Source organism: Pongo pygmaeus, chromosome 17 (assembly GCF_028885625.2).
Source record: "Pongo pygmaeus isolate AG05252 chromosome 17, NHGRI_mPonPyg2-v2.0_pri, whole genome shotgun sequence".
In the NCBI taxonomy this organism is placed as follows: domain Eukaryota; kingdom Metazoa; phylum Chordata; class Mammalia; order Primates; family Hominidae; genus Pongo; species Pongo pygmaeus.
The window spans coordinates 73497541-73524621 of record NC_072390.2 but is presented as its reverse complement, the minus strand read 5'-3'; the positions used below and the strand labels follow the sequence as shown (position 1 = coordinate 73524621).

The 27081-nt window shown below is 45.7% G+C and overlaps 1 protein-coding gene across 5 annotated transcripts in view; it reads left to right on the top strand.

Annotated features, from left to right (window-relative positions):
• Positions 1–27081, top strand: part of ALPK2 (alpha kinase 2) — a 157773-nt gene that overhangs the window by 15477 nt on the left and 115215 nt on the right. For all 5 annotated transcript variants that reach the window (XM_054461175.2, XM_054461173.2, XM_054461174.2 and 2 more), the window contains 2 exons: positions 1980–2108; positions 6359–6476. In XM_054461175.2, the coding sequence (XP_054317150.2) occupies positions 1980–2108; positions 6359–6476 (247 nt within the window). The remainder of the gene's footprint in view (positions 1–1979; positions 2109–6358; positions 6477–27081) is intronic.

The following is a 27081-nucleotide window of genomic DNA, read 5'->3' as shown; positions in this document are numbered from 1 at the left end:
AAGATCTGTGTCTTCACACAGGGCCCTGAGCCCAGAAGGGTGCTGTCTTTTTATTTTATTTTTATTATTATTATTTGAGACGGAGTCTCGCTCTGTCGCCCAGGCTGGAGTGCAGTGGCGTGATCTCGGCTCACTGCAACCTCCGCCTCCCAGGTCCCGGTTCAAGCAATTCTCCTGCCTCAGCCTCCTGAGTAGCTGGGATTACAGGAATGAGTCACCATGCCCAGCTAATTTTTGTATTTTCAGTAGAGACAAAGTTTCACCATGTTGGCCAGGATGGTCTTGAACTCCTGACCTTGTGATCTGCCCGCCTCAGCCTTCCAAAGTGCTGGGATTACAGGCATGAGCCATCACGCCAGGCTGGGTGCCGTCTTTGGTTTAATGCTCTGCTGTCACCATCTTAAAATCCTTAATCCCATTTGTACAAAGAACTCCTCATTTTCATCTTGAACCGGGCCCTGCAAATTATGTTGCTTATCCTGCTACTACGGCAAGGGTCCTCAAACATCATTGGCCCCGAACTCAGGTTCCTTCTCCCTCTACACTTCTGCTTATCAGGAGATTTTTTAGGTGTTGGTGAGACCTTTAACTGTCCTCAGGGAACTTATCTCTGACAACTCATCTCTCAGGGTATCTGAGACAATCTGGAAAAGTGGGAAGAAATAGGGAGGAACTGTTTCTAAATGGGTAAGAAGCTGCTACCGACACTCATATGGAAAGGGGTGTCCCTTTGGCAATACAGCTGTGGCTGCTTTAATTTGGCCTCTCCTACCAAGAGCTTAGCTCAGGTGTCTGCTTTGGGGCCCTCAGCTTCCCTGGATTCAGCATTTGCAGTTCCTAACTGCCCCTTCCCTGTTCAGGCTAACCACACTGCAGCGTGGTTCTTTTCTTTCTCTGAGCTCTGTGGTGTGGGAGAACAGCCTGCCATTGTGAAGAAGTGGACGCTACTGTGTAGACAGAGCTAAATGCCCTTTCTAAACTCAGGACTCCACAAAGGAGAGGTCTGGCCAAGTGGAGCCAGCTTGTATCTGCCGGTAGCTGTAGCGTGGAAAGGAAAGGGTTCTCTGGATTCAGACCAACCTGCGCCCTCAGGGCTGGCTCATACTTGTGCAAGCTGTGCCCTGCAAAGCTCCAGTGGTGTCTTACACATTGAAAGTGTCAGCCTGCACAGCCCTGAAGGACAGCCCCAAGGCGGCTGCCGCTTGAGCTGTGTGATCTTGAGCAAGTTGTTGAACCTCTCTGAGTCTCAGGTTCCGCTTCTGTAAAGTGTAGGAGACATTAGTAACTATCCTGTAAGTAGCTTCAAAGAGATTAAGTGAAATAATATATCTGGTGACTAATCAAGTGTTTAGTGCCTGCCTTCCCCTAGGGCACCCACCTGGTTCTCAGAAGGAGCAGTCATATCCTAATTTCAAAATATCTCCTCCCTGGATATCATTTCAACACAACCAACATGTTTTTTGGAGGCAAAGACATATACACACTTTTTTGAGCACAGTATGAAAAGACTTTAAGAAGAGAAAGGAAGAGGAATGAGAGGAGGTGGCCCTAACCATAGCCTCATGGGATGCTTCCCTCTCCATTGGAGCTCTGGCTGCCCTGGGATCTGCCTAGGACAATAGGATTTGTGGTTCTCAATCAGGGCACCCCCCCATCCCCCTGCAGTGTCTGCAGACATTTTTGATTGTCACACATGGAGGGGTGGGGGTGCTATTGGCATCTGGTGGGTAGAGGCCAGGGATGCAGCTAAATGTCCTGCAATGCACAAGACATCCCCGAAATACAGAAGGATCCAGCCCACCTACCAGCAGCACCACGGCCTGGAAAGGCTGCCCAAAGACCTTCAGTCTGCCCACCCGCCAGCGTGCAGTGAGCTGCCAGGGCGGCACCCTGTGGTTTCTGGAATTCCTAAGAAGGCCAGAGAAATCCCAGAACAAATGGTGATGTCGGGGATTTTTTTTTTTTTTTTCTTTTTTCAGATTCGGTGCGGCATGAAAGGATGACAGACTCCGAAGGGCCCCAGAGGCCCCCGCTGTGTTTTTTATCTACATTGCTTCCCCAGAAGGTTCCTGAGAAGTCAGACGCTGTGCTTCGCTGCATAATATCTGGTAACCATCACTAGACTAGCTGATCACCCTCTAAAATCTCCCTGCATGCCAGGTTTCTTGGCTCACAAAGGCATTACTAAAACATCATTTGGGAAAATTACCTTGGAAGTTTTTTTTTCTGTGTAATCAATGAAGCAACTCCATCCTCTATGATTTGTTTCTAAAAGATTTCTTTGAGTGACTTCCTGGACATGATTTAGTGGTCTTTACTTCACCTGTGATTCTGGGTTGGGCACCTCTCACACTGCTTCTTTTTATCAGATAATCCACTCTTAATTTTCCTTCTTTCTTGGGTGTCCTTACCCATAGTTTAAATTCATGGAGCACAGAGGAATGGCATGAATCACTTCTTTTCGGTAAATTGATGGAATTCTTCTGTTATTCTTTAATTGATTTTTTTTTTTTTTTTTTTTTTTTGAGATGGAGTCTCTCTCTGACACCCAGGCTGGAGTGCAGTGGCATGATCTCGGCTCACTGCCACCCCCACCTCCCAGGTTCAAGCTATTCTCCTGCCTCAGCCTCCCAAGTAGCTGGGAATAGAGGCACGTGCCACTGCACCTGGCTAATTTTTTTCTTTTTCTTTTTCTTTTTTTTTGAGACAGAGTCTTGCTCTGTTGCCAGGCTGGAGAGCAATGGCACGATCTCGGCTCACTGCAATCTCCAACTTTTGGTTTCAAGCAATTCTCCCACCTCAGCCTCCCAAGTAGCTGAGATTACAGGCACCCGCCACTACACCCGGCTAATTTTTTGTGTTTTAGTAGAGATGGGGTTTCACCATGTTGGTCAGGCTGGTCTCGAACTCCTGACCTCAGGTGATCTGCCTGCCTCGGCCTCCCAAAGTGCTGGGATTACAGGCATGAGCCACCGCAGCTGGCTCGCCTGGCTAATTTTTATATTTTTAATAGAGACGGTGGGGGGGGTTTCACCATGTTGGCCAGGATGGTCTCGATCTCTTGACCTCATGATCTGCCTGCCTTGGCCTCCCAAAGTGCTGGAATTAGAGGCGTGAGCCACTGTGCCTGGCCCTAATTGATATCTTAAAACTGGCTAAATTAGTCTTTCCTCTGCACGCCTTCTTCAGGGATGCTAATAAGAAGTGAAAATCTTAAAACGGAGGCAATGGGTGACCAGTGGAGAAAAAGCAGGGAACTGGGATTCCCCTCGGATTGGTGAATAAAGAACTCAGAATTGATCAAGTATGGGTACTCCCAATGGTAAAAGGATTTATCATCGAAAGAACATAAACATAAAACAATTGGGTAGGGAAGTGATATCTTGTACCTCATGGGTGGTTCTCTTTTCTTTTTTGGATTATGTCTCTAACCTTGAAAACATGAAGGCGCCAATGGTGTTTCTTGAGGGCAGACAGAAAACTCTTCTCCCCTTGCTCTTTTTTTTTTTTTTTTTTGAGACAGGGTCTCTCTTGCTCTGTTGCCCAGGCTGGAGTGCAGTGGCACAATCTCAGCTCACGGCAACCTCCACCTCCCAGGTTCAAGCGATTCTCATGCCTCAACCTCCCAAGTGGCTGGGATTCCAGATGCACACCACCATGCCCAGCTCATTTTTGTATTTTTAGTAGAATGGGGTTTTGCTATGTCGGCCAGGTTGGTCTCTGATCCCGTTTTTCTAAGTCCAGAGAGGAGAGGGGTGAGCCTCAGAAACGGCTGCCTTTCGCTAGCAGAAGTCATCATAAAACCTCGATTTCAGCCTGGAGTTGCAGCGTAGAACTGTGCGCTCAGCCTCTCCAAGCCCAGGCTCTGTCTCAGTGATGGTCCATCATCAGGCAGACAGAGCAGTGCAAGCTGACCTTGAGTCTTCAGAGCAGAGCTCTCGTGTGTTTGGACACGCCCTGAACTTGGCTGTGGTCCCCTCGCCCAGATACTTCTGAAATGTTTAGGAGGTGGCTCTCGATATATGACCCACAGTAGGTTCCAAAAACAAGGGGAGGACTTTCAGGTGAGGTTTCCAGCAAGTGGCAGGAGAAAAGAGAACCACCCACAAGATACCAGATACCACTTCCCTATGCAAGTCTCATTTCTGGCTGATTGTTCAGATCTATACTGCACAGGGGAAAAAAACAGTCAGCCATTAGGAAACTGGGGGAAATCAATCAGCCCTCATCAGCCTGAGTGAAAAACTGGAATCCAAGAGATCAAAATGAGTTCCCAGGCCCAGCTCATGAACATTTTATGTATTTTCTTCAAAACAGCCACATACCCACAAAAAGGAGGAATTAACTGCTTCCTATAAAGGAGTGTGATGAAACAGTCTTAAAGGAGGACACAGGGTTGACAAGAACAGGCAGAAATGAATTATGATCAGAAACCCCTTGATGGTTTTTCAGGGAAGCTCATTTTTTGGTGTCTTTTTATAGGCAAATGCCTGTAAGAGGCTCAGCCATGCAGCTGCTGGAGGATTTATCCTTGCATGCAGGTCTATCTGTTCCAAGCCCCAGGGTAACTACTCAGGCGTTTACCTGAAGGGGAAGGCAAGGAGGAAAAATCCACAGTTGCCAAAAAAAGCACATTCATGGCATGAGCACAGCGGCAGCCTAGCTGGGAGACACAGGGAGGGAGGGAGGGAGGGAGACTCAGCATTTTCAGGTCCTGCTCATGGTGCAGGTGCAGGTCTAATGAACTTTTTCTTCCCTCTGTACTTCGTTTGTCTTTCCTCTATCTATGGAGTTCCTTTTTTTCTTTCCTTTTTTTTTTTTTTTTTGAGACAAGGTCTCACTCTGTTGCCCAGGCTGGAGTGCAGTGGCACAATCATGATTACGGCTCACTGCAGCCTCAACCACACAGGCTCAGATCATCCTCCTGTCTTAGCCTCCCAGGTAGCTGAGACTACAGGTGCACACCACCACACCCTAATAACTTTTGTATTTTTTCTAGAGATGAGGTTTTGCCATGTGGCCCAGACTGGTCTTAAACACCTAGACTCAAGTGATTCACCCACCCGCCTCGGCCTCCCAAAGTGCTGGGATTATAGGCGTGAGCCACCATGCCTGGCCAGAACATGGGGTTCTCATCTTAGTGGTCTCTGGAGTTGCTCACCAAAAATTATGCAATAAATAAGACAGAAATACAAGAACGTTCCTAAGACAGATTAAGAATGGTGTATTGTTTCCAAATACCAGGCTTTCCTTCCTGTGCATATGGCACATTTTGACATATTTTCAGTGACATGAAGGCTAATGAGAAAGCTCTTTGGAACACAATGGAAACCTTCCTGCTCTGTAACAAGAGGGAAAAATCCCAAGGGGTGGATGAAATTCCTGGAGGTTTTACCGGATTAGCCCATTAACATCACGTCCCATTATTGAACACCAGGGAAGGATGAATCTTTTCTGAGAGAGAAAGTGTAGGTCAATTTCTGTGATGATATCAGTAACATATGCATAGCATCAGTCTGGGAAGCATACATTCCAAACTCTTCATCCTCAGGAAGAAAGTGGCATTTGCAAATCTACTTTGTTCTCTCTTTTGTGCCATAACTAATGCACTAACTTTGAGCACTATTAAAGTATAATTTTCAAAAAGGTAAAGTGATTCCCATGCAAATATGAAATACACATTTTAAAGATTTTATTCAACTCATTAATTAGAGAAGAAACCAGAAACTATTAAAGTTTGAGGAGCTAGGTATGTACAGGCAATTTAATAAAGGAATGTTGGGGTAAAACTGCTGGGTTAGGTATAGCACTGGTTAATGTCCTACAGAGCAATAAACAATAACTTATAGCAATAAACAATAACTTATAGGGTTATCTTTTCTCCTAGATGGAAATTATTTGCATTTCTATTGGATAAAAACCTGCAAATTAACATATAACTTCACTTTAAATCAGTAGTTATCATTGAGTGAAACAAAGTATATGACCCAAGATCACCCTTGGATGGGCCTTTGCCTTCATATGACATTGAAAAAAGATACTATTCATATCTTTGCCTTATTTCCAAGTATTGGAAAATTTTTCTTAATAGCACGTTGAGATTAGGGGTAGCATTTTTCATTTTGTATGCCACCCGTCAGCACAGCACCATCTTAGGTACATAACATGCTCTATAGTGTCTGCTGAATTATGTGTTTATTTGTGTCAGCAAGAAGAAACTTTTTCAATTCCTCACCTAACGTAATCCATCATCCTCATCCCTGTTGCTTACTGTCCATCCTTGTTCATAGCTTTATGGTTTTTTTTTTTCCTAAAAATACCTAAACTAATAAGGATATTTTTCTTTCTTTATTGTCAGGTCAGCCCAAGCCAGAGGTAACTTGGTATAAGAATGGTCAGGCCATCGATGGGAGTGGCATTGTTTCCAACTATGAATTCTTTGAGAATCAGTATATTCATGTGTTACATCTCTCTTGGTAAGTGGCTATACCCCTGTGGACTGTTTACTAATATCCCTATATTCTGTCACGTGCTGATTACTATGAGGTAAGGCCAAAAGATTGGCTCATATTTGCTTCTAGAGTCCTAATTTTAGATGCTATTGGCAGGCATCAGCCAAAGCACCCAGCAATGACGATTTCCTGAGCTCTGCTCAGTAACTAATTATACTCCCCTAATTTGCTGCTGTCAATGGAGTTAACCTTTATCTAGAATTTTATTCAAGGCGATCCAGCCATTGCCATCCATTAAATAAGCTTTTCATTTCATCTTGATCTCTCTGGAAAGTGAAGAAAGTGTGACAGGATCTCAGCATTGTTGTCCAAACTTCCATGGGTAGGAAGAAGGAGAAGTGGCTGACTATGATCCCATAGCACCTTGGCGATGGAGTTCAGACTAGAAACCATACCCACTGGCTTTATTTTAGGAAGTAGTATGGTCCAGTACAGTGATTTTGAATTTTTTTTGTTCCTCCAAGAACTTTTGTTTGGATAAAACCAGGAAACTCAATAAGTAAAGGAGAGAAAATGAGAACTGCTCTGAGTGAAGCTGGGTAGGGAGTCTGTGCTTTTGATCCTCAATGCTTCTAAATTGGTCACAGTGCCATTATGGGGCTCTGGGGAGCCTGAGGGTTCTTCAAAGCATGGTATGAAAATGACTGGTAGGCATGGGAGTGTGCTGATAGCCTTGAGTCTGAGATTTTAAAAAAGACTTGTTGAGTTCCAGCTCTGCCATTTTCTTGCTGTATGACCTTGGCCAGTTGCTTAACCTCTCTGAAACTCAATTTCGTCATCTATAAAACAAAAGGATGACAGAGAGAGTTAAAGAATGTAATGCTTGTAGAAGTTTCATTGTAGAGGAGTTGTTCATAAACACAAAAGCTTTCTTATCTCCCATCTAGTCCTTTGTTTAAAGTAACAGGCTGAGCGAGGTGGTGGCTTATGCCTGCAATCTCAGCAATTTGGGAGGGTGAGGCAGGAGGATTGCTTGAGGCCGGGAGTTTGAGAAAAGCCTGGGCAACATAGTGAGACTTCATCTCTACAGAAAAATTGAAAAATTAGCTGGGCGTGGTGGCTCATGCCTGTAGTCCCAGTTACTCGAGAGGCCAGGGTGGAAGAATTGCTTGAGCCCAGGAGTTTGAGGCTGCAGTGAGCTATGATTGCACCACTGCACTCCAGCTTGGGTGACAGAGTGAAATCCTGTCACAAAAATAAGTAAATATGTAAATAAATAATAAACATCGACATCATTTTACCATGCTCATCTGACTTACAGCATATCTAGCCTAACATTTAAGATACCCATTACTCATCTATTCTTTAATTCTTTAGATACTATTCTTCTGGCACGTACATATGCCAAGCATTTTGCTTAACACTAGAGATGGAGGAAAATAACACAAACATTGTCCACACCCTTACAAAACGTCAACTCTGGTATGGACGATCAGTGGTGAACAAAGAAAGCCATTCTTCCCCTTACCACTCCAGTATACTTGGGAGACAGCCGGATTGGCATTTGCTGGCCCTTGACCGTGACCTGGACTTTCCTACTTCTTCATTCCAACCTTGTCGAGGTCTCCCCTTCCTCGTCTTTATCCCATTCAGCTTAGAAGCCACCTGTAAGGTTCACAGGTGAGATTCTAGTTACCCATGGGTTTGTCCAGCCTCAAACATTCTCTTCTCCTTTGATCTTGTTGCACAGGCCTCCCTTTTGGTGGTTATTCATTGCTCGGGATTAATGACAAGTTCAGTAGACCGTGGGCCTCACAGGGGGCAGAAGCCCTCTCTGATTCACAGAAACATCCCCTAGAGCCTGGCACAGTGCCTACAACATAAATATTTGTTGAAAGGATGGATGGAGACATCTATCTATCTATATCTCTCCCTTTCTCTATCTATTGTTTTTGTGGTTGGTTTATCTAGATCAATGTTAGCAAACATTTTTCTAAAAGGGGCCAGATAGTAAGTATTTTAGCCTTTGCAGGCCAGATGCAAAAACAGGCCACAACTATTCAGATCTGTCATAGATAATATGCTTTAAAAAAAAAAATAGCATAGTTGTGTACCAATAAAACTTTATTTACAAAAACAGGTGAGGGACCAGATTTGGCCTGTGGGCTATAGTTTGCCTACCCTGGTAAGATCCTTGAGGATCTACACACTGAACTTCTTTGTATGTTTCCCACCCTTGCTTATTTTCCTCTGAGCACTCAACATATATTTCCTGATTAATTTTAGTCTCACAGTAAACCAAAATATTATACCCACATTTTAGCCAGAAGAGAAGCTTGACATGTGTTCTTTTAAGAATTGAGATTTGCTATTACTGTTTTATGTTCAATATACAGGATGAGGGTATAAAGGAATGGAGGAATAAGAAGCCCATGAGGAAGCCCCAGAGGCAGGTGGGCAAGTCAAAGCAGGAGGTATACAAAGCAGGAGGAGAAACTTGGGGAGGAAACTTGCCCTGTGGAAGGTTCAGGGAGTCACCATTCCCTGCTCTGAGATCCAGCAGGGCAGTGGCTTTCCATAAAAATTGAAGATTTGACACAACAGAATCCACTCTTTCCAAGCTCCTGGGCTGCCATTTTGAAAAATAGCCCGTCTACTAGGAAAAGTATTCAGTCGTAATGCAAGAAATGTTGGTAGAGCCCTATAATAGATGTGGTCACATTTTGCTGCTTAGCAGTAAGTATGCTGGGCACTAATGATCGTGGAAAGTTCTGACTTTTTATATCGGTAGTTCTGAATTCTAGCTGCCCGTTAGTATCACCTGGGGAGCCTTTAAAACCCACTGACGCTTGGGCTTCGCTCTTGACCAATTAAATCGGAATCCCAGGTGATTCCAGTGTTTTGCCGAAAATGAGACACGCTCTACCTCCTAAGCATTCATCTGCAAAGGGATTTGACTTATACCAGTATGTTAAATGCTGGTGAGGAAAATTAATGGTATTTTGTGCAAATGCCTTTCAAAGATTAAAAGTTAGTTGTTAGTTATAATATTAGTCTCAAAATTTCCTGCTATATACCATCAACCACTGGATTAGCTCACAGCCCAAAGAAAAGTACTTTTCTTCACCTACATTTGGTCTTTGGGTCATTAAATCTGAGTTTTTAGATATTTGAAAGCTCTCGTTTCTGTGTTTCCCAAGGGCTTTTTTGGTTTAACAAATCTAATCTGCGGTTCTGCTTGGAGGCTAAGAGCCCTGCGGTTGTATTTATGAATCTTTTGATTTTCTCTCTTTCCTCTATCTTCCCTGCATTCTCCTCCTCATGCCGTCCTCATCTCATGAACCTGTGCACTTCAGGCAAGTGAGACGGCGGGGAAGAGATTTATCATTGCTGTTGTAACCTTTACATTACCACGGGTCAAGTGTGCTTGGCAGGGAAGAGAAATGGAAAGCCAACAAGGCATTCTCAGGGAGAGAAACATCAATAATCACATTATGGTATGCACTGTAGCTTGAAATAGAATTTTTTTTTTTTTTTCCAAAAGATGTAGGAGTTGGGGGGTGGGGAGGAAAATGCAAATAGATGTTTTCTACCTCATAATGAAAGCAAATTGCAATGATGTGTATACAAATGGGGAATTGTGGTCTCTTATGAACACAATGTAAAGAAAGGCAGCAAAGCAACAGATAAAAATCTGTCCAGGAACCCGCACTTAGATATACCCCCTCCTCAGCAGGGAGGCCTCCTTTGATGGTTGCAATCACATGGCTGTGCTGAGAGCCAGTAGGAGGGAGGTGGAAGGAAGGGGAAGGGGGCGGACGACGCACCAGGAGCAGCAAAGCTCCGCCCCTGCCTGGGCTAAAGCAGGACAAAGCAGCCCCTCTGTTCTCTCATCAACTCTGCCCTGGCATCGGCCGGGCTGGGGACAGGTCCATAGAGCACCGGGCAGGGACAATGACCAGGAGAACGGCACAGTCACCACAAGCCAATCAGCTCATGAAGTGTATACAGGGTTGAATAGTGTCCCCCAAATCCACGTCTGCCCGGAGCCTCAGAATGCGACCTTATTTAGAAATAGGATTTCTGCAGGTATAATTAGTGAAGGAGTTCATATTGGATTAGGTTGTTGGATTATTACGGAAAAGCGGTTCCAGTCCAGACCCCAAGAGAGGGTTCTTGAACCTCACACAAGAAAGAATTTGGAGCAAGTTCATAGAGTAAGTGAAAGCAAATTTATTAAGAAAGTAAAAGAATGGCAGAGCAGCGGTGTAGGCTGATCGCCTGAGTATACTTATTTATTGATTATATGCTAAACAAGAATTGGATAATTTATGTGTTTTCTGGGAAAAGGGCAGAGATTTCCTGGAACTGAGGGTCCCTCCTATTTTTAGATTATATAGGGTAACTTCTAAATGTTGCCATGGCATTGGTAAACTGTCATGGTGCTGGTGGGAGTGTCTTTTGGCATCTAACACATTATAATTAGCATATGAGCCGTGTGGACGACCAGAGATCACTTTCATTGCCATCTTGGTTTTCGTGGGCTTTGGCTACTTCTTCACTGCATCCTGATCTATCAGCAGGGTCTTTGTGACCTGTATCTTATGCCAACCTCCTGTCTCATCCTGTGACTAAGAATGCCTAACCTTCTGGGAATGCAGCCCAGTAGGTCTCAGTCTTAATTTACCCAGCCCCTATTCAAGATGGAGTCACTCTGGTTCAAACACCTCTGACAGGGTGGGTCCTAATTCAATGAATGGTATACTTTTAGAAAGGGAAAACAGAGCCACAGAGACACACACAGAGAAAAAATGGCTGTGGGAAGACAGAGACAGAGATTGGGGTGATGCAATGGCAAGCCGAGACATGCCAAAAATTGCCAGCAGCCACCAAAGGCTAGGAAGGGGCAAGCAAAGAGTCCTCCCTGGAACCTTCGAGGGACCATGGCTTGACGACTTGATTTTAGACTTTTTGGACACAAGAACTGTGAAAGAATAAATTTCTGTTGCTTTTTACCACCCAGTTTGTGGTAGTTTGTTACACAGCCCTAGGAAACTAACACATGGGGTAGCTGAGCAATCCTGTAAAAAGAGGCAGGGCTTTTTGCCTACCCGGACATAAGCACTGGCCAGGTTTATCTGAGAATGCAGTGTTGGTTCCAGATACACCAGCTGAGTTCATCCAGACCACCCAGTTGGAGATGTCTAGGGACCAAGGGGCAAAAACATTTTTTTCAACTCTGCCCCAAATTCACGATTGATTATTGAAGGATTTGAAGGGGAAATCAATAAGGTTTCCTGGGTCACTTGTGTTTTTCCCCCAGGGGACATTTGGTAACGTCTGGAAACATTTGGATTCTCCTGACAGGAGGAGGGGCGGTGCTACTGCATCTGGCGGGAGGAGGCCAAACCTGCTGTTGAACATTGGACAGTACGCAGGTCAATCCCCACAGTCAGAATTCTCCGATCTAAGATGTCTGGAGCACCGAGGTTGAGCAACTTTAGCAAACTACCACAAAACCGGTGGGCTCTCGTAGAACAGCAGTTTCTTAGTTCTCATGGGTCTGTGGGCTGGCGGGCTGGTTCTTTGCTGGTTTTCCCTGGCTTTTTCATGCTCATTCATGCCACTCAAGTCCATTTACGGATTGGTTGGGCTGGAAGGTCCAGTGTGGTTTCCCTGACAGGCCCGGCAGTGGATACTGCTGTTGGCTGGGCTGCCTTGCTCTCCTCCACATGGGCTCTCATCCCCCAGGAGGACGGCGTTGGTTTCCTTACAGGGCAGTCTCAGGGCAGCATTCCAAGGTCATGGAGCTGCAGGGCCTCATGAGTTCCACCCAATATCATTTCTCTCACATTCTCTTGGCCAAAGCAAGTCACAGGCCAACCCACATTTAAGAAAAATGGACTCTACTTTTGAAGAGTAGAGTGGCAAAGTCACATTGCAACAAGGTGTGCATACTCACATGAGTGGAATTTGTAGCCAGATTTTGTAATCTGTATCTTCTATCTGTGGAAAATTTAATTGATCTTTTAAATCATTTATTTGCATGTATCTTTATCCTTCTCAAAAAGCCACCTATGACTGCCCCTTGCCTATAATTTTTTTATCCTTTTTTTTTTTTGCGATGGAGTCTTGCACTGTTGCCCAGGCTAGAGTGCTGTGGCAAGATCTGGGCTCACTGCAACCTCCACCTCCCAGGTTCAAGCAATTTTCCTGCCTCAGCCATCCAAGTAGCTGGGGTTACAGGCACATGCCACCATGCCCAGCTAATTTTTGTATTTTTAGTAGAGATGGGGTTTCACCATGTTGGCCAGACTGGTCTTAAACCCCTGACCTCAGGTGATCTGCCTGCCTCGGCCTCCCAAAGTGCTGGGATTACAGGCATGAGCCACCACACTTGGCCTATTCTTAACCATTCATTTATGCAACAAACATTAAGAGTACTTAATATGCTCTAGAATCCAGTGCCAGGTAAGAGGAAGCAAAGTTCTCCATGATCCCACTCACAGTCCAGTGGAGGAAACAGACACTGAAATTTCAGAAATGGATATTGAACCAGGGAGTGCTCACCCAGACACAAGGTTTTAAGCTGTTTTTGTTACATGTTTCATGCTTGCAACCCTGTTTGGATAGTTTTTCATTTTCTTTTCCACTAGAACTCTAACATGCTATTAACTGTTGCACCTCACAGAGTGGACTGTTTTTAGAATGTGGACTCCGTGACTTCAGTAATGTGTTGGCATACTCATTTATTTCTCATGTCCAGGCAGACAGACAGACCCTAGGAGCCGTGGGGTACGGTGTTACCTTCCTCAAGATACGCTGGTTTGAGAGCTCTTTGTAAGTGCTTGTCATCTGTGCCCTGAGGAGGGCCATCAGCCTCTTTCTATACATAATCACCCAAAGAAACCTAAACCGTTTGCCAGACATCTGAAAAACATGAGTTGTTGTTCATGAATGAAACCGGGCAAGTGAGTATAGGTGAATCACTTAAAGACACCCCCACGGGGGCTGGACGCAGTGACTCACGTCTGTAATCCCAGCACTTTGGGAGGCTGAGGCAGGCAGATCTCTTGAGGTCAGGAGTTCAAGACCAGCCTGGGCAACATGATGAAACCCTGTCTCTACTAAAAATACAAAAATTAACTAAGCATGGTGGCATGAGTCTGTAATCCCAGCTACTCGGGAGGCTGAGGCATGAGAATCACTTGAACCCGGGAGGCGGAGGTTGCAGTGAGCAGAGATCATGCCACTGCACTCCAGCCTGGGCAACAGAGCGAGCCTCCATCTCAAAAAAAAAAAAAAAAAAAAGATATCCCCATTGCTGGAAGAAACACCTCAGAACACACAAACTGCTAATAGAATTGTCACCATCAACTTCGCTTACAAAGAACAGACAATCTTTTCCACTATTGAGAGCCAGGGTCCAAAGATCTGGGTTTAAATCCCAGATCTGTAAGCTGTATCATCCTGGGCAAATTATTTAACTTTTCTATGTCTCAATTTTCTCATCTGTAAAATGGGGATAATAATAGCACCTGCCTAACAGGGTTGTTGTGGGGATTAAATCAACACATGCAAAGAATTTCGAATACTCAATACATAATAGCTATTTCAGGTGCTTTAAACATGCTCCCTACCCCAAACTCTAATTTTGGAACTGATTAAAATAGGAGAGTTTGGAGGTAAGAAAGGCAGCATTTTTCCCCTCTGCTATTTCTCTTTTGGAGGGTAAAAAAAAAATGTAGTTAACGTGATTGTTCAAGGAATCATCAGGTAGAAATAAAGATGACTGAATCTTGCTATGTCTTGGCTAAGATGGAAAATGCATTTCATCCAAGGTTGGAAAGCATTTTGTGAACTTCATGTTCCTGTGAGCTTAAGTAGGTCTAACAAATCTTAAGGATGACTGGCAGAACTTTCCAACACCTGGAAGGCGTCTGTGTTCCTGACACAGGGCTGAGGCGGGTTCCCGTGGCATTCTCCCTGAATGAATTCAGCAGGCACACATCAGGGCTGTGACTCAGACCATGCCCGGAGCCCTGCTTGAATGAGTTCCGAGGGTCTGACGAGGAACTCTCAGTTAGTCCCCGGGGGATAGGTCCCTTCTGAGAATCCACTGCTTGTCATCACATTCTGGGGGTGACTTTAGTAGGTAAGTGTTTCAGAAGAGTGAATGGTTATAGGCCAGGTTCTGGGACACTCACTCACCTTTTCCTGGGGTTGGGACTTGGGTGGCTGCTCCCACCATGGTGTGGACTCCTCAGGGCAAATCATGCTAGTCAGGTGGCAGGTTGATCCAAGAGACCCTCACAAGACTTTGGGACAGTCAGGGAAAGGTGCACCAATCACTAGAAGTTGGACACATTCTGAAAGTACTGTCCCTGAAAACTGTCACTGTCACATTCTGAAACTGTCAGTCCATTGACACCTTCTGAGAACTGAGCAGACCAGGCACATTAGGGAAGTTCCTGGAGTCAGCCCTACCTTGTAATCACAGAATTAGAGGCAGACACATCTGGAAAGATTGAAAAGATGGGGTGTCTTGATCATGTAGAAATCGTGATGTGTTAGTGCTGGGGAACAGTTGACCAACTCCCTCTAAGGTAAAGCTCATAAAGAAATTACCTGACAAGGGGAGATGGCTAGTTATGGGCAGAGCTGAAACTAATCAGGCCCTGTGAGTCCTGGGAAGGTCTTTGCCCCCACTCTGCAGGGAGAGGGCAGGACTGAGAAAGGGGTTCAGTTTGGCAGCATAAGTCTCTGTCCTGACCAGCCCAGCCTATTTCTCCTCCTCATGCACTCAGCTGAGGGCCTCTCATGACAGCCCCAAGGCCTCCCTGCCTCTGCCAGGTCCTGCCTGGGAGCCTCTCCTGCCCCTGCCTCCTGAGTTCTCCATGAACCACTGTGTGACTTGGACCTCATGCCCCTCCCCGTCTGCCTCCAGGCTCCATCACCTGGAATTCCTGCTTTGTCTTCTCCCAAGCACATGCTCCCATTCACTTTTTTCTGAATCCCACAATGCTGAGCCAGTCTCAGTACATTCCATGAGACACCAGGCTACACCTCAGGGGAGTCCCCCTCACATGGGAGAGGAGCTGCCGCTCTGGATCCTCCAGGACTCCCTTCAGGCCACAACCCACACCTGGTCCCCAGGTGAACCTGAGAATGGGTGAGAATGGGTGTGGCCTGTGAGAGGGGCTAAGCCCTGGGATGGTCCCTCAGACCCTGCCTGTCATAGTCAGCTTGAGCTACCCTACCAAAATACCATAGTGTGGGTGGCCTAAATAATAGAAGTTCCTTTCTCACTGTTCTGGAGGCTGGAAGTCCAAGATTGAGGTGCCAGCATGCTTAGGTTCTGGTAAGGGCCCTCTTCCTGGTTTGCAGAAGCTGCCTTCTCACTATGTTCTCACATGGGACAGACAGAAAGAGAGAGAGTGCAAGCTCTCTGGTGTCTCTTCTAATCCTGTCATGACGGCACTAATCCTGTCATGAGGGCCCCACGCTTGTGACCTCATTTAAACCATATCACCTCCCAAAGGCCCTGTCTCCAAATACCATCACATTGCGGATTAGGGCTTCAACATATGACTTGGTGGGGGACATAATTCAGTAGCTAGCACAGCTCCAAATATGGAAGGGTCCTGGCTATATACAGGGCCAGACTAAGACAAGGCCAGTCGGGGTGGACAAGGACCCACTGGTTCAGAATCAGAAATCTGCAGCACTCTGTGAGAGCGTAAGTAGACACACTAAGTATCATAAGTAGATACTCAGCTGTCAAGCCAGACTACCCAGGTCCAATTCTTGGCTTCATCTCTTACTTGGGCAGGTTGCTTAACCTCTGTCTGCCACGATTTCCATATCTGTAAAATGGGAATGATTACAGTATCTACTTTGCAGGTTGTGAAGATTAAATGAGATAATACACATAAGGAAACTTTTTGAACAGTGCTGGTACTTAACAAATGCTAAGTAAATGGTCATTCTTTCTGCCCTGAGATCTCCTGTGTATTGTTAGACACAGCCATTCTTTGTTTTTGTTTTTCTTTCTTTTGAGTTGGAGTCTCACTCTGTCACCCAGGCTGGAATGCAGTGGCACAATCTCGGCTCACTGCAACCTCCACCTCCCAGGTTCAAGCAATTCTCCTGCCTCAGCCTCCTGAGTAGCTGGGTTTACAGGTCCCCACCACCACACCTGACTAATTTTTTTTGTAGTTTAGTAGAGACGGGGTTTCACCATGTTGCCCAGGCTTGTCTCAAACTCCTGACCTCAAGTGATCCACCCGCCTCTGCCTCTCAAAGTGCTGGGATTACAGGCATGAGCCACTGCACCCGGCCAATTTTTTTTTTTTTTTTTAAATTAGCTTCGGGTGGTGGCACGCACCTGAGGCCCCAGCTTCTTGGGAGGCTGAGGTGGGAGAACTGGTTGGGCCTAGGGGGTTGAGGCTGCAGTAAGCCATGATCATACCACTGCACTCCAGTCTGGGCAACAAAATGAGACCCTGTCTCAAAAACAAACAAACAAACAAAAGATTTGTGGGAGGAATTAACACAACGCATCCAGGGGTTCTGTTCTTCACTGAGTCTTGCTTCAAGGGCAGCAGGCAAAAGAGCCATTCCACGTACAGCCATCTGAACTGGGGGAAATGATTAGAATGAACTGTGGCTTCTTGGTGGTCAGAGGCTCTGCTGCTGAATCCTTAGGGGACTGGGTGAGCAGAATAATCTAACAGGCCTCCCACAGCTGCTGTAGGAGAAGGCCCCGTTGTCAGCAGCTCTGGTCACCATTTGAACTGCAGGGTGTCAGTGACTGCTCCCTTTCTGTCCTTGTCACTTCCCGTTCCCTGTGGCGGCTGCTGCGGCAGCCGGATGGAGATTCTTCTCCTGTTGGAGCTGCTCCTTGACAGCCCTAATGAGGCTGCTCCCTTGGCCCTGTGCAGGGCGCCCTCCTTGCCCGTCTGCCTGCCAGTGACTGCCTCTGCTCACCAGTGGGCACCAGGAGGTGGCAGCCAGGCAGAGGCATCATGAGATGGTCAGATCAAGGAGACAGAGAAGGACATAGGACACAGCCAGCACCAAGGCCCTGACAACAGAACGGCAGACGAAGGGAAGCCACTGACTTGTGATGGGTTTCTTCCCTGACCACAGGTCTCTGAGCCTGCTTTTGGGAGAGAAATTCTCAGACCTGGTTCTGCTCATTCCCCGTTTCTGGGTCCAGCAATTCGTTTTTTAAGAAGGACCAACTCTTAACATCCACACAGTGCATGCAGGGGCAGCTTGCCAGTCATTGAGTAGGGAACTCAGCTCAAATTGAGCAGCTAGTGGAGTGACAGCTGATGTTTTCCTGAGAATTTAATAAGGGGACCTTTACCCCTGATGGAAACGTTGGAGTCACCAAGCTGGAAGTGACTTCAAGATGTTGCCGCTCAGAGCCTGGTCTTGGACCACCAGCATCAGCATCCCCCGGGAGCTTGTTAGAATGGCAAAATCCCAGCTCCCTCTCCAGACCTAGCCAATCAGAGCCTGCATTTTAATGACATCCCAAGTGATTCGTGTGCATTTTTAACACAGGAGAAACCCTGCTGTAAGGCTTAGGCTTAGCCCACTCCTGGCTATACATTACCTCTGGGGAACTTTAAAAAAGTATTGACGCTTATATCCTACCCTAAAAAATTCTGTTTGAATTTGGTCAAATCCAATTGGTCTAGTCCACTGCTTACACCCTATAGGTCACCCAAGGCCCAACGAGATCACAGGACTCATCCAAAGTAACACAACGGGTTAGGAACAAAGCTAGGGTTAGAATGCCAAAATTCTGTTTCCCAGGGCCCCCGAGTCCATTATGTTAATCACTGCATCTCATCCTACCAGTGCTATCCTCCCAAACAAACTCTATTAAGATGCATCCTGGAATATAATTCAAAAAAGAGTGATCATAAGGACTTCATTCAAAAATAAGGATTCACAGAGGGCCTACTATATGCCGGGGATTGTTCTAGACCCTAAGGATACAGCAGCAAATACTGGAGTCCCTGATCTCATGGGAAAGGGATAGCAAGAGGAGCCAGACATTTAACACACCAGGAACTATGTAATGGGTCAGGGGAAAAAAGATAAAGCAGCACGAGGGAGGGAAGGCACATGACAGTGGGAAGGTCTCTCTGGTGAGGGGCTCTGAGCACAGGGGTGCAAGGGCAGAGAGGGAGGTGATGTGGTTATTACCTGGGGGAGGCAGGTTCTCTTCACCTTTTGTGACTCCCACGTCAGCTCATTGCATGTAGGCCATGGCACATGGTCATGACTTTGGATTTGATTTGGAGTGAGATGGAGACACACAAGAGGGTTTCTGAACAGAGATGTGATGACATTTTCTGGCTAAGTGTAAAAGGATGACTCTCATTTCAGTGCTGTGAATGTATCCTCTGGAGAAGACTCAGGGCACAGATGGGGACCTGCAAGCAACCATCGCGGTAATTCAGATGAGACGGTGGTGCCTCCACCCAGGATGTTCCTGCAGAAGGTGGCAGGAAGTGGCCAGGTTCTGAGTGTGTCTGACAGGAGCTGCTGTTGGACTGGATGCTGGATGTGAAAGGGGAGTGAAAGATGGACTCCAGGATTTTCGGCCTGAGCAATTGGTAGAATGGAATTGCACTTTTGTGGAGACAAGAAGCAGGTTTGGATAGGGACATCCACAGTTTGGCTTGGGGCGTGCTGGGTGTTTGATAAATTAGCAGAGCTCTGGGCCTCTGTGGCCAGGGACGTTTGTGCTGCTGAGAGCTGGAGCTGCCCACCATGGCTTGTCTAATGGAGCATTCATCTTAGTCCTGCTCCCAAGATGATGGGCCTTTCAGAGAACAGATTTACAGTTTAAACTTAAGATTGTTTTGGTATACTGTCACAATGCTCCTTAAGATTTCTGGGACATTATGCTCGCTTGGTGACCTATTAGGTGCTGCGGGTGGAAATTGTTTCTGGATAACTTTGAGTTCTCTTTTAATAAGAAGGGTCAGTTGCCGGGCGCGGTGGCTCACGCTTGTAATCCCAGCACTTTGGGAGGCCGAGGCGGGCAGATCACGAGGTCGGGAGATCGAGACCACGGTGAAACCCCGTCTCTACTAAAAATACAAAAAATTAGCCGGGCGGGGTGGCGGGCGCCTGTAGTCCCAGCTACTCGGAGAGGCTGAGGCAGGAGAATGGCGTGAACCCAGGAGGCGGAGCTTGCGGTGAGCCGAGATTGCGCCACTGCACTCCAGCATGGTCAACAGACCGAGACTCCGTCTCAAAAAAAAAAAAAAAAAAAAAAGAGTCAGTCATCTATTATAACCAAGCGTGGTGGCAGTAATGCCATAGGATTTTTTTCCTTTCTGAAATCAGTTTGCCCATTTCTTGTTCAAAGAATCTCTGGTGGGTCTGTGTTGCTCCCAGAGGCTCAGAAAGCTGTCAAAAGTGCAGAGCTTCTGCGCCAAGAGGAAGCCAGGAAACCGCTCCCCACGCATCCCCAGGAAAAGATCCTGGCTCTACCATGAACATGCCTGTTCCCTGACGTGTTCGCTATTGTACAAGAGTCCATGTCCATTTATTTAGTTCAGTGCTTCTGAGCGCTGGCTGCCCAAAGGAATAGCCTAGAAGCCTTTAAAAAAAAACCCGATGGCGAAGGTTTCACCCCATTATGCTGCTTAATTGTGCTTTTTTTTTTTTTTTTTTTGGTTGGGGGAAGAGGTGGGGCCCTGGCACTGGTATTTTTTTCCTTTTATTATTTTTATTTATTTTTTTTGAGATGGAGTTTTTGCTCTGTTGCCCAGGCTGGAGTGCAATGGTGCAATCTCGGCTCACTGCAACCTCTGCCTCTCAGGTTCAAGCGATTCTCATGCCTCAGCCTCCCGAGTAGCTGGGATTACAGGCATGCACCACCACGCCTGGCTAATTTTTGTATTTTTAGTAGAGATGAGGTTTCACCACGTTGGCCAGGCTGGTGTCAAACTCTTGACCTCCGGTGATCCACCTGCCTTGGCCTCCCAAAGTGCTGGGATTATAGGTGTCAGCCACTGCACCCGGCCTTTTTTGCCTTTTTTTTTTTTTTTTTTTTGAGACAGAGTCTCTTCCTGTCGCCCAGGCTGGAGTACAATGGAGCAATCTCAGCTCACTGCAACCTCCACCTCCTGGGTTCAAGCGATTCTTCTGCCTCAGCCACCCAAGTAGCTGGGATTATAGGCACATGCCATACGCTCAGCTAATTTTTGTATTTTTAGTGGAGATGGGGTTTCACCATGTTGGCCAGGCTGGTCTTGAACTCCTGACCTCATGATCCACCTGCCTTGGCCTCCCAAAGTACTGGGACTACAGGCGTGAGCCACTGCACCCAGCCCCTTTTTTTCTTTTTAAATAGACTTTAATTTTAGAGCAGTTCTGGGGTCACAGCAAAATTGAGCATAAGACACAGATAGTTCCCACATACCCTCTGTCCGGCATGGTACATTTGTTACAATCCATGAATCCACACTGACACTTCATCACCCCAAGTCCATAGTTTACATGAGGGCTCACTCTTGGTGTCCATTCTACAGGTTTGGACAAAGGTGTCATGACATGTATCTACCTTTGTAGAATCAGCAGTAGTCTCCCCGCCCTAAATTCCTCTGGCCCTGGTATTTTTACGAAGCGCTCCAAGTCACTTGAACATTTAGCCAGGGCTGAAAACTATTGATTTAGCCTGTGTGCCAGGCTTTGCTTTCAGCACTTTATAGGAGTTAACTCCCTTAATCCTCATGTCACCGGGTTGATGTAGGTTCAGCTATTGTCCAGAGCTGTCAAGTGGCTTGTCCAACGCTGCCGAGCAGATGGGCCGGCATGTGAACCCAGGCACATTCGCTGCTAAGTCTGTCCCTTAACCACTATGCAGTACTGACTTTGCCAACTGCCTTTGCAGTCGGCTTCAAATCGCTCTCAGGTGAAGAAAAAGTCAACTTTCCCCTGCAGATCACATGCACACAGTGCCCCTGGACAGAATTCCGCACCCTCCACACGGGAGCTCCTCCCCACCCACTGCCCCAGTTCTTCAGGGCCCTCTCCCCCAGCCCTACCTCCTGCGAATCCCACGTCAGCTCATTGCTTTATTGTCCCTTGCACATGACCTGATCATTGCAGCTCTGGTGCATCTGCCAGGAATGCCCTCCCCTCTTTCCACCCAGCCGAAATGTAATTCTTCCCTGCGGGGCTCGAGTTCTGTGCTCCTGGCTTCATTTCCTCAAGGCCCAGGCCGCCGTGACCTCTCCTGTCCTAACCACCAGAAGCGCTGGCTGCCTCGGCTGTGCCTTTTGGAATTCAATGACACTGGATTTTGCAAATTGTGTACTGCTCCCTGTTTAATACCCAAAAGTCTCATCCCTGGGGAAGGAACCAAGTCTTCTACTAATTTCTTGTTTCCCTTCTCAAGTCCCATGCAGTGTGCTAAGCATGTATAGTTGTAGGTCCAGCAGGACACATGGGAGAACGAGGTGTTCCTGCTCATTTGGGGGCCACAGGTCACATCAGATATGGAGAGCAAGAGCATTTGCTCCTCATCCCCGGTCTGCGGTATAAAATGCAGTTAGCGTCTTACAGAATTATTTTCCATCCCTTCCTATATGACTATTTCATTTGCTTCCCAGTGAACTGGAACCTGAGGTCTAAACCCCTTAGTATGGGATGGAAAACCTTCCACGATCTGGGCTCAGCCACCTCTTGGCAGGTGACCATATCTCCTGATCCACTTGGGCCAGCCTCACTTTCCCTAGCATGGCCCCAGTCTCTGCCTGTTGCTTTGGTGTATTAAGAGAGTCCCTTTTCATTCTCTGAAGTGTCCTGTTTAAACAGTGAACAACGCAGTTATCCTACCTTCCCGCCTACCACCTCCCCAAGTTCCAAATTAAAAATGGTTTATTGTTTCCTGGGAGGGTCTGAAGCTTTCCTGCCTCCTTCCACATTTAGGCTATTCCTTCTGCCTGGAATGATCACCCCTCCACCAACCACAGGCACACACCATCTTTCCTGCCAAAATCCCACCCTGTATTTCCTGATCTGCTTCAGCTGTTGAGCTCCCCAGGAAACCTCTCTTCATTATCTTGCACTCCCCCAACGCCTGAATCCTTATAACTGGCACGCTTGTTAATGGTGCCTGGCACACACTGTCCTGTATTATAGCTGTTTGTATAGACAAGTCATTTCCCTTACTGGATGGGAGGCTCCTGAGAAAAGAGCCTAGGAACTTCACATCTTTATCGTCCACAGAGTGGCTAACACAATGCTTTATACATGGTAGACATTTCCTATCATTTTTTTGGCCGTATAACTTAAGACATGTCACATCTTCTCTGGGCCTCAGTTCCAATATCTGTAAGATAGTTCCAATTCCTGTATCAGTTAGGGTCTAATCAGGAAGACAAAAACCATTTTGAAGCATTTAGTGCAGGGTTGCACAGATGATTGAGCCAACAGGGAACAGTGAGGTCACCCAGAGCCACTATCTCCTGGGCAGCAGAGACAAAGGGAGGAGTCAAGACTCCCAGTTCCAGGTCACAGGCCACAGAGCAGAAACTGGACCTCTGGTAGGCTGTTCTGTGGGACCTGGAGCTATGAAAGAGATGGTTTCTTCCTTCTTCCCTTCCCACCCCCCAATCTACTGTCTATCTTTGGTCAAACACAGCAAGAAGCCAGCAGTCATGGGAGCTGGGGTGTTGTAGCCTCAGGTGTCAGCCCTGGTGATAGAGAGCAGAACCGGGGAAGAAGGCAGGTGGGTGAGAACCGGCCTGGGAGAGACACAGCTGAGGTCCCTTTAGCCTCTTTAGGTGTGTGGTTCAATCAGTCTGTTGACTAAATAACTGAATAAATTGGTAAATGTATGAGGAATCTCCTCATTGTTTTGAAAGGTATCAAGTTACTTATAGAAAATATGATCAAGAAATTCAGAGAATTCTTCCATCTCCAGGACAAACATAGTTTTGGGGCTTGGGAAAGACCAAAGTCTTTCCTATTCCTTCAGTTATTAAAATGATTATTGATAGCAGTTGTTAGGCAGCTAATAAAATACAGACACTTGGCTTAAGAAAATATGATGACCTTCACCTGGTGCTATCGCCAAGGAAAGGACACGGATGTCATCGTGTCATTATTTATTGAGTGGAGCCCTCTTCCCCCTCCCTGCTGCAATGGGAGGGAAGGCTCAAAACATTCGCAGCCACAGGAGGGGGAGCTTCAGAGGCCTTCCTCCCCCTGCACTCCTGGCGGAAGGGGTGAATACACTACAGACCTCGTGTTTCCAGATCTTGTTTTCTTTCACTGGAAAGTGGAATGCATAATAAAATGGAATGCCTGTGGTGCAAGATAGTGGTTGTATAGTATCTAAATTCCAGAGATAATTCCAAGTCTTTTTTTTTGTTTTAGATGGAGCCTCGCTCTGTCACCCAGGTTGGAGTGCAGTGGTGCAATCTCAGCTCACTGCAATCTCCGCCCCTGGGTTCAAGCGACTCTCCTGCCTCAGCCTCCCAAGTAGCTGGGATTACAGGCACATGCCACCACACCTGGCTAATTTTTGTATTTTTTTAAGTAAAGACGGGGTTTCAACATGTTGCTTAGGCTGGTCTCAAACTCCTGACCTCAAGTGATCCACCTGCCTCAGCCTCCCAAAGTGCTGGGATTATAGGCATGAGCCAATGCACCTGGCTGAGAATCCCAAATCTTACCTCCAGCCAATACTTCAGCTTCTTCTTCTATGAACCCTGTCTTCAGGGCACCTGGTCGAGTTGCAGTTTGAGTTTCAGCAATTTTAATATTGTTAGGAGCAGGGAAGTGACCTCAGGGCAGGCAATAAAGGATTATCCATTTTTCAGGCCACACAAGATTACTGATTTTATTTTTATTTTTGCTGGTGGAATCACCCACCTTAATGGTCAATAGGTAGATGTATGAAATAATGCATGTGACCTTTAGGGTAGGATGAGGATGAGAATGAGGATGAAGAGGATGATGATGATGATTGAAATGTAGGGACTGAAAAGTGTATCATTTTGATGGGTATATTGTGCTGGTAGCTAGAAAAAAATAAACCGTTCATTTATGTCTTCCTTTTCTACTTGTTTCATTCTGTTCCCCAACCTCTTGTCTTCATATTCCTCTTTGATAGGGTTACTAGTCCCGTGGATTCTTGTCCTGCTTAGTTCTTACTCATATTTTTAACTCTTGTTCCCAAAGCACAAAATCATGCTAAGTTGGCTGAATCCTGAAGAACTTTTAGGATTAGCTCTTCCAGAATTTATGGAACCAGCCTCCTTCTGCCCAAAATTAAATTACATAGGCCCATGTATTAAGCATTGAATCAGAATCTCTGGAAGTGGAGCCCAGAAATAGGTCTTCTTTCCCCTTTGCAAATAAGAAAAACCACAGAGGTTGTATCATCAGCCTAAGAGGATACACAAATGAACAAACCAAGCAAAGCAGTGACCTCTCCATGCTAATGCCCATCTTCCAGGGTGCAACAGCTAGCTGTTCTGCTGTGACAGTGTATCCAGGCTTCCCTTGGTGAATAGCTTAAATCAATGATTCTCAAAGTGTGTTCCTTGGACTTCTGGAAGTCCCTAACACCCTTTTAGGGATCCTCAGCATCAAAAATGTTATCCTAAAAATACTCAAACATACCCAGCAATCCCATTACTAGATACAAACCCAAAAGAATATAAATCATTCTATTACAAAGATATATGCACGCATATGTTCATTGCAGCACCATTCACAATAGCAAAGACATGGAGTCAACCCAAATGTCCATCAATGATAGACTGGATAAAGTAAATGTCGTACATATACACCATGGAATATGATGCAGCCATAAAAAGGAACAAGATCATGTCCTTTGCAGGGACATGGATGGAGCTGGAAGCCATTATCCTCAGCAAACTAGTGCAGGGCCAGAAAACCAAAAACCACATGTTCTCACTTATAAGTGGGAGCCAAAAAAAATGAAAACACATGGACACAGGGAGGGGAACAACACACACTGGGGCCTGTCGGTGGACAGCGGTTTGGGGGGAGCAGTGTAAGGGGTAGAGCATTAGGAAAAATAGCTAATGCATGCTGGGCATACCTAAGTGATGGATTGATAGGTGCAGAAAACCACCATGGCACACGTTACCTATGTAACAAACCTGCACATCCTGCATATGTACCCCAGAACTTAAAATAAAAGTTAAAAAAAAGTTCAAACATTATTTGCCCTTTTCACTGTGTTGACATGTACACTAATGGTAAAAAGTAATGAAGGGTAAGTCTGTTGGTGGCTTAGCGTGAATCATGGCAGTGGTCCCAAACCATATTAGTTGCCATAGAATTCTGCATTTCCATACAGCCACAGTTAAAAACAACAAACAAAAAGTTTTACTTAATAATGCCCTTGATGCATCAGTAAAAATGGGGTAATTTTATTAAATCTTGATAACTCCGTAGCCCTTTTAATACCCCATGTAATAAAATGGGAAATATACACAGAGCACCTCTGCTGGATTTCCTCAGATGATGAACATCTTGAGGACAAGCTTCTGCATGATTAAGTTGCAAGCTGAACTAGCCACTGTTCTCATGGATTATCATTTTTACTCAAAAGAATAACAGATAAATGACGGTTATTCAGCCTTGGGTATTTGGCAGACATTTTCTGAAAAATGAACAAAACAAGCCTGCCACTTCAAGGAAAACTAAAAGTATGTGTTGCCAGAAATAAAATCCAAACTTTTAAGCTATCATTGCAGTCCTTTCTCTGAACTAGGGACTTCCAGTTTTTTCCAATATTCCTTCTGTTTTTTTCTCTATCTTCTCTCCTATGGGGACTCTCATTGTGTATATATTGTAAGCTGGTATACCATCGGGCTCCAGCACTCTTTATTTTTCTACACTCTTTTTGTGTTCCTAAAATTGGATAATCTCAATTGACCATCCTCAAGTTCATTGATTCTTATTCCATCTGCCCAAATCTGCTATAGAGCCCTTTCATGAATTTTTTTTATTTCAGTTAGTGTAATTTTAAATCTCTAAATTTCTATTTGGTTTGTATGTATAATTTCTATGTCTTTATTGAAACACCATTCTCATAGTTTTTTTCAGCTCTTTAGACATGGTTTTCTTTAGTTCTTTGAACATATTTAAAATAGATAAAGTTTGTGTCTAGCAAGTCTAGGGACAGTTTCTATTGATTGCTTTTTCTTCTGTGTACAGGCCATACTTTGTTTCTTTGCATGTCACATAATTTTTGTTGAAAACTGGACATTGTAAACAATGTAATGTGGCAACTCTGGAAATGAGATTCTCCCACATTCCCAGGGCTTATTGTTGTTGTTTGCTTGCTTAGTGACTTTTCTGAACTAATTCTTTGTTGTCTGTGGCCCCTGAAGTTTCTACTGAGTTAGCTTAGTGGTCAGCTAATGACTGGACAGACATTTCCTTAGGTGCCTGGAACCAATAGGTCTCCCAGTTTATTGAGGGGCTGTGTGTGCTTGTTGGGGTATGAAGCATGCTTTCACACTCAGCCAGGCAATTGACAACTCTGCCTTAGCCTTCACTTCCTGCTAGTAGAGAGCCTTAAGATCAGTTAGAGCTGCGAGCT